The sequence below is a fragment of the Myotis daubentonii genome, chromosome 3 (assembly GCF_963259705.1).
Source record: "Myotis daubentonii chromosome 3, mMyoDau2.1, whole genome shotgun sequence".
Taxonomy (NCBI): domain Eukaryota; kingdom Metazoa; phylum Chordata; class Mammalia; order Chiroptera; family Vespertilionidae; genus Myotis; species Myotis daubentonii.
In genome coordinates, this window is record NC_081842.1 from 1328559 (window position 1) to 1340616 (window position 12058).

The 12058-nt window shown below is 61.6% G+C and overlaps 1 protein-coding gene across 5 annotated transcripts in view; it reads left to right on the plus strand.

Moving 5' to 3' along the window:
* EVA1C (eva-1 homolog C) overlaps nt 1–12058 on the plus strand; it is a 37005-nt gene that overhangs the window by 13427 nt on the left and 11520 nt on the right. For 3 of the 5 annotated variants that reach the window (XM_059686320.1, XM_059686318.1, XM_059686322.1), the window contains 2 exons: nt 3913–4106; nt 4502–4625. In XM_059686320.1, the coding sequence (XP_059542303.1) occupies nt 3913–4106; nt 4502–4625 (318 nt within the window). Of the gene's footprint in view, nt 1–3912; nt 4107–4501; nt 4626–7506; nt 7660–12058 lie in introns of all 5 variants that reach the window. The other 2 variants (XM_059686323.1, XM_059686319.1) reach the window with 2 other exon arrangements.

Below are 12058 nucleotides of genomic sequence, written 5' to 3' on the forward strand. Positions count from 1 at the left end.
AGCCGCCACTCCTCCCGGGGGCTCCCAAAGAAATGTGTGTCTCCGCCCCATGGAGACTCTCGGGTCCTCCCCGGTGGGTTTTGAGGCCAGGATCTGAGCGCATCACTTAGGAGCGGTGAGAGCTCCCCTTGGCCCCCCCATGTGACCCCCAAAGTGTCTGAGAAGCAGGCTGGGGCTGTCGTTCCAGTCACAGTCGCCTCCAGGTTCAAGTGTTGGTACCAAACCTGGGATGAGAGAAAGGCTTTAATCTGAGGTCTCAGGTCACTCTCAATGCTCCTGAGTGTGTGTGTGTGTGTGTGTGTGGGGGCAGCCACCAGCCCTTTATCTGCTGTGAGGCCGGTCCTGCCCCCCCGCCCCCCCCGCCCCCCGCAACACTGACTCACCCCTCCCGACGCGTGGGCTGCCCCCTCCCCGGGCTCCCACCACTTCTCGAAACACGCTCGCAAACACGAAAGAAAAAACACCCTTTTCTGGAAAAGAACCTGAAACGTGTAGCAACACCTTGGAGTATTTGAGAATAGAAGGGTGTAGCCTCTTATCTGAACGTTAATGGGGGGGGGGGGGGAGGCGCCGCTTGTTATTTCTTTAAAGAGGGGGAGGCAAGGACAATAGGATTGAATTCCACCCTCTTCCCAGAAGCCGTTGCGAAACGGGCCGGCGGTTCGGGGACTTGGCAGGGGCGTGGGCAGCGCCCATGTGCTCCCTCCGCGCAGCGGCCTGGCGAGCAGCCTTCGTGGGGTTCTGGCCTCGGAGGAGGAGGAGCGGGAGAAGGCCAGCCGGGGCCTCTTCTTGAACCTCGATCGTCGGGGGTCGGCCATGGTGCCGGCCGTGCCCGTCCCTGGGCGCTTCTGTAGAATGGGTTTTCCTTGTGAATGTGACTCCCCGTGTCGGTGTGAGGACGGAGGGGAGCTCCTGCCGTTCTTGGGGGTCTGTTCCCCAGAAAGTCTCCATCTGCCTTCAAAAAAAGGGAAACCTGGCCCCAGCCGGTGTAGCTCAGTGGATAGAGCCTCGGTCTGCGGACTGAAGGGTCCCGGGTTCGATCCCGGTCAAGGGCACAGGCCCGGGTTGCGGGCTTGATCCCCAGAAGGGGGCCGTGCAGGAGGCAGCTGACCAGTGATTCTCAACACTGATGTTTCTCCCTCTCTCCCTCTCCCGTCCTCTCTGAAGTCAGAAAAATATACATTTTTTTAAAAGTAGACGCCTCTAAGACGTGCCTTTGGGACAGACCTTGGAGCTAAGTTGTGGCCGTGGCCGTGGCCGTGGCTGCAGAAGTTTCTGCTGACAGGCAGTGGGGGTGGGGGGGTGTGGCCAGGAAAGAGAGTATCTTGTTAAACACCAGCTGCATCGAGGCCCCTGAGCCACGGAGCTGATGGCGGGTCCCCCCTTCCCCTCCCCCCCGCAGTTCGACACGGTCAACAGAGCGTTTCCAGGCCGTTCCCGGCTCAAGGATGGGTTTCCTAACAGCGTGCCCGTCTGCCTTCTCTCGGGAGCAAATATTTGCCCACAACTGTAGTGTGGAGACGGGCCAGGGGTGTTGAGAAAGAAAGCATTTCCACCACCACCGGATGGGCCACGTGGTCCAGACGGAGCGTCCACAAAATGCTGCGCACGAGCCAGCCGAGGAGCCAGGTGGGGGGGCCCAGGGCTAGGGTCTGTGTGCTTGTGCCCCCCCCCCCGATTCGTGGTTGGTAACCCCCAAAGGTGGTGGTGTCGGGAGGTGGGGCCTTTGGGGCGTGATAGGTCAAGAGGGAGGAGCCGTCATGAATGAGACCACTGCTCCCGTTAATGTCACGTAAATGAGTTTCCCAGCCCGGCCGGCGTGGCTCAGGGGTTGAGCGTCCACCTATGAACCAGGAGGTCAGGGTTCGATTCCTGGTCAGGGCACAGGCCCGGGTTGTGGGTTCCATCCCCAGTGCGGGGTGTGGGGCGTGCAGGAGGCTGCTGATCAGTGATTTTCTCTCATCACTGATGTTTCTATCCCTCGTTCCCTCTCCCTTCCTCTCGCAGAATCAATAAAAATACATTAAAAAGCAAACAAAAGAAACGTATGCTGCCATGTCCCCACCATTAGAGTATCAGACAGCACAGACTCATCGCCCCAAAAATCCTGTGCTCCCCCGATGGAGCCTCCCTCCCCAGCCCTGGGGCCCGACCCTCTCACGTCCGCGTGGCGCAGCCTTTCCCAGGTCCCGTGGCTGGACCCACACGCGTGGGGCCTCCTAGACGCCCCTTCCACTTGGCCACGTGCCCTGCGGGTCCCCGTGTCTCGTGCCTTCACAGCTCATTGCGCTTCAGCCCCGGACGGACCCCTCGTCGGTCGTGGGCACAGGGTCTCAGGAAGAATTGGACTGAGTCTCGAACCGGGTTTACAGCCGGAGAACCTCGTGGACCCGCCTGCTAGGCCTGACCCCGGGGACGGCCCCGCCTCGGCCGCCAAGGGCCCATCCTCCCAGAACAAGAACGGGGGGGGGGGGGGGGGGCGCGGTCCTCTCGTTCCGAGGGGAATGGTCCCGTGGAGGCCCAGCCCTGTTTCCCGGGACGGACGACGCGACAGACGGAGGAGAGAGGCAGTGGCCCCACGCTGGTCACCCAGGATGGCCAGGGGAGCGTGGGGAGACGAACGAGACAGCTTTGCTGTTAATCCTCACCTGGGGGTGTTTTCCCATTGATTTTAGGGAGAGAGGAAGGGAGGGGGAGAGACAGAAACATCGATGTGAGAGAAATGCATCGATAGGTCGCCTCCTGCATGAGCCCCACCAGGACCCGGGCTGGGGAGGAGCCTGCAACTGAGGTACCTGCCCTTGACCGGAATCTAACCCAGGACCCTTCGGTCCGCAGGCCGATGCTCTATCCACTGAGCCCACTGGCCAGGGCCAAGGCAGTTTTGATGGCCAGTGTGCAGAGCCGCGTCGGGGCGCCCGGCGGGGAGCTTCAGGCGGGAGCTGGCCGGGGGCAGCATCGGGTAACCCTGAGCCCCCTGAGCGGCCGCCGTGGGTGCGGAGGTCCCACGAGGGAGCTGGCCCTCGGAGCTCCGGCTCCGTCGGGACCCACCGAGTTCCCCGTGAGGACCCTGACCACCTGCCGGGTCACGGGGTGGGGTGTCTGCCTGGCCCTCCTGGTCCTGGCGGGGGACACCGAGAGGGGGCCCCACAGGCGGGACCCTGACTCCCGCGCTGATGTCTGTGCGGCCCCCCAGGGAGCTGACGCGGGGGCCGACTTCGCGGCCGTTGAGGGCGGGCTCCGTGCGCGGCCAGGGCTGGTGAGCGCTGGGTGTGGGCCGTGGCGTGAGCTCGCCCGCGTTCACCCTCGGACTCGCTGGCTGCGCGTGAGGCCGGGGGACACCGGGCCGTCGGTCCCTCCTGTTGGGGCTTCAGGGAAACCCACTGGCCGGGCCTTGGCCCAGGAGTGGTTCTGGAGGTTGTGAAACCGACGGGAGTGACTCGGCACGGCCGTCCCTGTGGGAACCCGGCGGTTCTGACGCTGCCTTCCTCCCCCACCCCCACCCCCCGCCCGGGCCGAGGGCTGCCCCCCCCCCCCCCCACGCCTCCCAGAAAGTCCCTGGCTCTGCTCCCGGCCGCCAGGGACTGAGGTGTGAGGAGGAGGAAAGGAATCCACGTTCCGGCCGGACCTCCTTCCTCCTTCCTGAGAGGCAGCCAGGCCGCCCGCTGGCCGGGCCGTCCACCCTCAACCCTCGCGGCCCAGGCCCTGCCCACCAGCCGGTCCGTCCACCCTCGGCCCTCGGGGCCCAGGCCCTGCCCACCAGCCGGGCCGTCCACCCTCAACCCTCGCGGCCCGTGATCCCCTCCCGACCCGTGACCCCCTCCCGACCTGACCCCCTCCCGACCTGACCCCCTCCCGACCCGGGGAGGAGCGGTGAGCCCCCACCTCTGGTAACCGGTGGCTGCCTTCCAGGCTACCTGACCAAACTCCTGCAGAACCACACGGCCTACGCCTGCGACGGGGACCACCTGAGCCTGCAGTGCCCGCGCCACTCCTCCATCAGCGTCCAGTCGGCCTTCTACGGGCAAGACCACCGGGCGTGCAGTGGCCAGGGCCCGGCCGCCCAGGGGGACGGCCTGACCTGCGTGGCGCCCACCACCTTCCAGGTACTGCGCCTCGTGGGTGTTAGAGTGGCCCGTGGTTCTCTCCTGCCTGTCTGTCTCTCTCTGTCTCTCTGTCTCTGTCTTTGTCTCTGTCCCTTCAGGGTGGGAACCTGCTTTCCGTGTCCACCTGTGGCTGGGCTTGGGTGGGGTCGCTCAGGCCCCCAGGTGCTAGCTCTGCCTGTGTCCCTAAGGGTGCGGAGCTGTGCCCGGGCCTCCTGGTCCCAGAGAGCCCTCGGCCTCCCAGCCCGCAGCACGTGGCCGGTGGGCAGTGGTTCCGACGCGGTGACGCGAGGCTGCTCTGAGGGCCGCTGGGCCCGCTGGGCGCTCCCCGGGCCCGACCCGGCCCAGCTGTGGGCCCCGCAGCCGCCGGTCACCAGCCTGTCCGTCTCCTCTGCCAGAAGGTGTTGGACGAGTGCCAGGACCAGCGCGCCTGCCGCCTCCTGGTCAACAGCCGGGTGTTCGGGCCGGACCTCTGTCCCGGGAGCAGCAAGTACCTCCTCGTGTCCTTCAAGTGCCAGCCGAGTAAGTGCCCGCGGGACCGCGGCTCCGGGCCTCCGCCCCCCGTGCCGTGGGCCTCAGCTCACGTGGAAACACCCTGGGTGCGACGTGGGCCCTCCTTCCAGCTTTTCCTTGGGTGTGGGTTTGCGTGGGTGCGAGTGTGAGTTTACAGCCAGGTGTGTCCCTGTGCGTGCTGACCGTGCCCGCGTCCCTGTGCGTGCTGACCATGCCCACGTCCCTGTGCGTGCTGACCGTGCCCGCGTCCCTGTGCGTGCTGACCGTGCCCGCATCCACATGTGTGCTGACCGTGCCCGCGTCCCTGTGCGTGCTGACCGTGCCCGCGTCCCTGTGCGTGCTGACCGTGCCCGCATCCACATGTGTGCTGACCGTGCCCGCGTCCCTGTGCGTGCTGACCGTGCCCGCGTCCCTGTACGTGCTGACCGTGCCCGCATCCACATGTGTGCTGACCGTGCCCACGTCCCTGTGCGTGCTGACCGTGCCTGCGTCCCTGTGCGTGCTGACCGTGCCCGCATCCACATGTGTGCTGACCGTGCCTGCGTCCCTGTGCGTGCTGACCCATGCCTGTGCCCACGTGCATGCTGACTGGTGCCTGCGTCCCTGTGTGTGCTGACCATGCCTGCATCCACGTGCGTGCTGACCCATGCCTGTGCCCACGTGCATGCTGACTGGTGCCCGCGTCCCTGTGTGTGCTGACCGTGCCCGCATCCACATGTGTGCTGACCGTGCCTGCATCCACGTGCGTGCTGACCCATGCCTGTGCCCACGTGCATGCTGACGGGTGCCTGCGTCCCTGTGTGTGCTGACCATGCCTGCGTTTGGAAAGCCTGCCCACTCTGCACCCAGCTGCCCTGATGCTGTGGGTCTCGGGCGAATGCGGGACCAGCGCTCCTGTCGGGAAGTCCTGCCCGAACGAGAAGGCGGCCTGTGCTTCCGGGCCCAGGGGCACGGCTTTGGGTCCCCGGGACCCGCTGCTCCCGCTCCACGTGTGGCAGGTGCTCCTGACTCGGGGCCTGTTCCCAGGGCGCCCGGCTGCCGTGTAGCTGCCGTGTGGGCTCGGGCGGTGACGGGAACCTCCCTCAGGCCCCAGGACTCGGTGTGAATGGCTGAAAGGCAGGGACATGCGCGTGGCTGGGAGGGTGGGGTACGGTCTGGCCTGGGCGCAGGCAGCAGCAGGGCGCGCTGCCTGTAAGAATTTAAAACTCTCTAAAAGCGACTGAAACACGGGCTGCGCGGTCCTCTCGCCCGCACCGGAGCGTGAACAGCGGCGGTGACGACACGTCCGCACCCGGCAGGTCCCTGAGGCTGGGCCGCGTCGCACGCACTGGCCTCTGACTGGTAACTCCGTGCGGAGCATTTGCCGCTGTTTTCCTTTAAAAAATATGTTTTCATTGATTTTTAGAGAGAGAGGAAGGGAGAGGGGTAGAGATAAACATTGAGGAGAGAACATCATGGACCGGCTGCCTCCTGCACACCTGCCCCCCCCCCCCCACTGGGGATCGAGCCCACAACCGGCCTGTGCCCTGACCGTGAATCGGACCGTGACCTCCTGGTTCCTGGGTTGATGCCCAACCACTGAGCCGCACCGGCCGGCCAGGCTGCTGTTGTCCTTTAAGCAGAGTCTTGGCTCCGCCTCCTCCCAGGCCATTGCTCTCCCCATTGAGCCCCGTGGGGGCCGGTGCCGCCCGCACCTGTCTACCCCGCGCCCGGTGAGCGCTCCCCGCCTCCGAGACGAGCGCTCGCTCCTAGAAAAGGAGCCGTTATGTCCTGAGAACCCAGGAATGTCACTCTCGGGCGACGGTGACTTAGCACATTCCCGAGGAACAGGGTGAGTCAGCGTGACACACCGTACCCCCGCCTGTCGTGACACCCCGGCCCCCAGTCCAGGCGGCGATTAGCCCGTAATCGGGGTGATCGCTGGAGGCCGCCCCGCGGGTGTGGTGTTACCGGGAGAGCCTGGCTGGCTTCGGGCTGCCTCTCGTGAACGGCCTTGAACTTCGGGGAGGTGGTGGCTTCAGAGCAGAACTTACCACTTAGAACATTCTGGAGGAGACAGGGAGGAGGCGCAGGAAGGAGCCCATCCTGGAAGCATCTCCAGGTGCCGCGATCGGCCGGCTTGGCGTCCTGCCCCCCCTGCCCTCCCGCCGGCCTGCTCTACCCCGGGAGGCATTCTTCACATTTCTGGGTGTTCTCCCGGCTGGGAGGGCGCCCGCCTCGAAGCCAGTGTTCGGCCCTTTGTGGTGTGGCTCAGTGGTTGAGCGTCGGCCTGTGGACTGACGGGTCCCGGGTTCGATTCCCGGTCAGGGCACCTGCCCGAGTTGCAGGCTCGATCTCCAGTGGGGGGCGTGCAGGAGGCAGCTGATCCGTGATTCTCTCTCATCACTGATGTCTCTCTCCCTCTCCCTTTCCCTTTTAGAAATCAATAAAAACATACTATCCATATAAAAAGAAAGTGGAGTTTATGTTGGAAATCATGTTCTTTCGTGCTCCTCTTGGGGCTTAAGCTTCATCCGCTTCAGGTCTCGGGGGTCCCACCTGCCCAGGACCGGTGTTGGCCGCTCAGGCCTCCTCGGCCGGGAGCCTCCCAATAGCTTGATTGCAACCCGAGTCAGGAAAACATTTGACTTTGGCCCGATCAAATACACAATTGAAAAGAAATCCTAAATGGTGGAAACAGGGCTTGTCCGTCCCTGGCGTGGCGGCCCCGGGTCCCTGGGCCGCCCTCCGTGTCGTCAGACGCTGGCCGCAGCACCTGCGGGCCACGGCCGTGGAGGGGGCTCCATGAGGGCCGCAGGCGGCCCCGAGGGTGGGGGGCCTGGGATCCCGGCGCCCCCTCGGGCGGCGCTCCCCGCGAGCTGACGGCGCCCCGGTTTTGTTTCTGCCCCAGATGAACTGAAGAACAAGACGGTGTGCGAGGGCCAGGAGCTGAAGCTGCACTGCCACCCGTCCAAGTTCCTCAACATCTACGCGGCCGCCTACGGCCGGCGGGCGCAGGACGCGGACCTGTGCGCTGGGGGGCCCGGCCGCCCCCCTTCGGTAGGTGGGCTCCCCGGGGGTGCGTCCCGCTGGGCTTGCACGGGGTTAGAGGGCGCTTCGAGGGCAAGGAGGTACCAGCCCCCGACACAGGGCCTCCTGCCGCCCCGCGTTCCTGCCCCGGCCGTGGCCCCTCATTCCACACCGAGTAGTTACTGAGCGCCTGCTGGATGCACGGCCCCTGCTCCAGGCTGCGGGCGTGTTCGGGGGCCCACAGAGTCACACACGGAGCGGAGCGGACCTCCCAGCAGCGGGCGAGGGGCGGTGAGGAGGCAGACAGCGGTGGGCTAATGGGTCGCGGAGAGGAGGGAGGGGAGAGAGGGGCTGCAGGGAGGGGTGGGGCCAGGCAGTGAAGCCAGAGCAGAGCTGGAGAGGAGAGGCTGCAGGCCCCGGGAAGGTGTGGGGCAGGGACCCAGCGCTGGCCGAGGCTGCACTCAGGTGGAGGGTCAGCAGGGCGCCCTCAGGAGCCGGCGGGTTAGAGCTGAGACCAGCACGGTCCCTCCGCTATGACAGCCGGGTTCTCCGGGAAACGGCCAGTAGCAGACACGGGGAGAGAGGAGCCGCTGACGGGGTGAGGGCCCAGGGCGCCTGCGGCCAGGAATGCGGAGGAGCCGTGTCCCGCCTTGACCCGGCTCGCAGGACGCCGGCCAGAGGCCCACGGAGACCACCTGCCGCCCCAGAACGTCCTTTTTCTAAAACCTCGGGCTCCGCCCTCCAGGCCTCCACTGCTCGGGAGGGCGAGCCCCCCACTGGAGGGCTCTGCCTCAGGCACAGTCTCCTGGTTTAAACGTTAGTCACACAAAATATGTAAAAATAAACTTCAGTCCCAGTTTCAAAAGTACCTTCCTGCCCTGGCCAGTGTGGCACAGTGGACAGAGTGCTGACCCTGCGGACTGACGGGTCCCGGGTTTGATTCTGGTCAAGGGCACCTGCCTGGGTTGCAGGCTTCTGGCCTGGTCGGGAGCACGTGAGAGGCAACAGTCGATGTGTCTCTCTCACATCGGTGTTTCTCTCTCTCTCTCTTCCTCTCCATTCTGCTCTCTCTAAAATCATCCTCAGTGAGATTAAAAAACAACAACAAAAAGTACCTTCTCCACAGCATCCAGACGGGTCTGACCAGACGACTGGGCACTAGAGCCAACTAAACTGACACCTAAGATTAACTGCCACCCCCACCTGTGATGGTTAACCCCACCTGTGATGGTTAAACACCCACCTGTGATGGTTAACCCCCACCTGTGATGGTTAACCCCCACCTGTGATGGTTAACCCCCACCTGTGATGGTTAAACACCCACCTGTGATGGTTAACCCCCACTCGTGATGGTTAACCCCCACCTGTGATGGTTAACCCCCACCTGTGATGGTTAAACACCCACCTGTGATGGTTAAACACCCACACTGTGATGGTTAAACACCCACCTGTGATGGTTAACCCCCACCTGTGATGGTTAACCCCCACCTGTGATGGTTAACCCCCACCTGTGATGGTTAAACACCCACCTGTGATGGTTAAACACCCACCTGTGATGGTTAACCCCCACCTGTGATGGTTAACCCCCACCTGTGATGGTTAACCCCCACCTGTGATGGTTAAACACCCACCTGTGATGGTTAAACACCCCACCTGTGATGGTTAACCCCCCACCTGTGATGGTTAAACACCCACCTGTGATGGTTAACCCCCACCTGTGATGGTTAACCCCCACCTGTGATGGTTAAACACCCACCTGTGAGGTTAAACACCCACCTGTGGTGGTTAAACACCCACCTGTGATGGTTAACCCCCACCTGTGATGGTTAACCCCCACCTGTGATGGTTAAACACCCACCTGTGATGGTTAACCCCCACCTGTGATGGTTAACCCCCACCTGTGATGGTTAACCCCCACCTGTGATGGTTAAACACCCACCTGTGATGGTTTAACCCCCACCTGTGATGGTTAACCCCCACCTGTGATGGTTAACCCCCACCTGTGATGGTTAAACACCCACCTGTGATGGTTAAACACCCACCTGTGATGGTTAAACACCCACCTGTGATGGTTAACCCCACCTGTGATGGTTAAACACCCACCTGTGATGGTTAAACACCCACCTGTGATGGTTAACCCCCACCTGTGATGGTTAACCCCCACCTGTGATGGTTAACCCCCACCTGTGATGGTTAACCCCCACCTGTGATGGTTAACCCCCACCTGTGATGGTTAACCCCCACCTGTGATGGTTTAAACACCCACCTGTGATGGGTTAAACACCCACCTGTGATGGTTAAACACCACTGTGGGTTAACCCCACCTGTGATGGTTAACCCCCCTGTGATGGTTAAACACCCACCTGTGTGGTTACCCACCTGTGATGGTTAACCCCACCTGTGATGGTTAACCCCCACCTGTGATGGTTAACCCCCACCTGTGATGGTTAACCCCCACCTGTGATGGTTAACCCCCCACCTGTGATGGTTAAACACCCACCTGTGATGGTTAACCCCCACCTGTGATGGTTAACCCCCACCTGTGATGGTTAACCACCACCTGTGATGGTTAAACACCCACCTGTGATGGTTAACCCCCACCTGTGATGGTTAACCCCCACCTGTGATGGTTAAACACCCACCTGTGATGGTTAAACACCCACCTGTGATGGTTAACCCCCACCTGTGATGGTTAACCCCCACCTGTGATGGTTAACCCCCACCTGTGATGGTTAACCCCCACCTGTGATGGTTAAACACCCACCTGTGATGGTTAACCCCCACCTGTGATGGTTAACCCCACCTGTGATGGTTAAACACCCACCTGTGATGGTTAAACACCCACCTGTGATGGTTAACCCCCCACCTGTGATGGTTAAACCCCCACCTGTGATGGTTAACCCCCACCTGTGATGGTTAACCCCCACCTGTGATGGTTAACCCCCACCTGTGATGGTTAAACACCCACCTGTGATGGTTAACCCCCACCTGTGATGGTTAAACCCCCACCTGTGATGGTTAACCCCCACCTGTGATGGTTAAACACCCACCTGTGATGGTTAACACCCACCTGTGATGGTTAACCCCACCTGTGATGGTTAACACCCACCTGTGATGGTAACCCCCACCTGTGATGGTTAACACCCACCTGTGATGGTTAAACACCCACCTGTGATGGTTAAACCCCCCGCCTGTGATGGTTAAACCCCACCTGTGATGGTTAACCCCCACCTGTGATGGTTAAACACCCACCTGTGATGGTTAACACCCACCTGTGATGGTTAACCCCCACCTGTGATGGTTAACCCCCCCACCTGTGATGGTTAAACACCCACCTGTGATGGTTAAACACCCACCTGTGATGGTTAAACACCCACTGTGATGGTTAAACACCCACCTGTGATGGTTAAACACCCACCTGTGATGGTTAACCCCCCCACCTGTGATGGTTAAACACCACCTGTGATGGTTAACCCCCCACCTGTGATGGTTAAACCCCCACCTGTGAGGTTAACCCCCACCTGTGATGGTTAACCCCCACCTGTGATGGTTAACCCCCCACCTGTGATGGTTAAACACCACCTGTGATGGTTAAACCCCCGACACCTGTGATGGTTAACCCCCACCTGTGATGGTTAAACACCCACCTGTGATGGTTAACCCCCCGCCTGTGATGGTTACCCCGCACCTGTGATGGTTAAACACCCACCTGTGATGGTTAAAACCCCCACCTGTGATGGTTAACCCCCCACCTGTGATGGTTAAACACCCCACTGTGATGGTTAACCCCCACCTGTGATGGTTAAACACCCCACCTGTGATGGTTAAACACCCACCTGTGATGGTAACCCCCACCTGTGATGGTTAAACCCCCCACCTGTGATGGTTAAACACCCACCTGTGATGGTTAACCCCGCACCTGTGATGGTTAAACACCACCTGTGATGGTTAAACACCCACCTGTGATGGTAAACCCTCACCTGTGATGGTTAAACCCCCCACCTGTGATGGTTAAACACCCACCTGTGATGGTTAACCCCAACCCACCTGTGATGTTAACGAACCCACCTGTGATGGTTAAACACCCACCTGTGATGGTTAACCCCCACCTGTGATGGGTTAAACCCCCACCTGTGATGGTTAAACACCCACCTGTGATGGTTAAACACCCACCTGTGATGGTTAACCCCCACCTGTGATGGTTAACCCCCACCTGTGATGGTTAAAACCCCTCACCTGTGATGGTTAAACCCCCCACCTGTGATGGTTAAACACCCACCTGTGATGGTTAACCCCCGCACCTGTGATGGTTAAACACCCCACCTGTGATGGTTAACCACCCACCTGTGATGTTAAGACCCCCACCTGTGATGGTTAAACACCCACCTGTGATGGTTAAACACCCACCTGTGATGGTTAACCCCCCACCATGT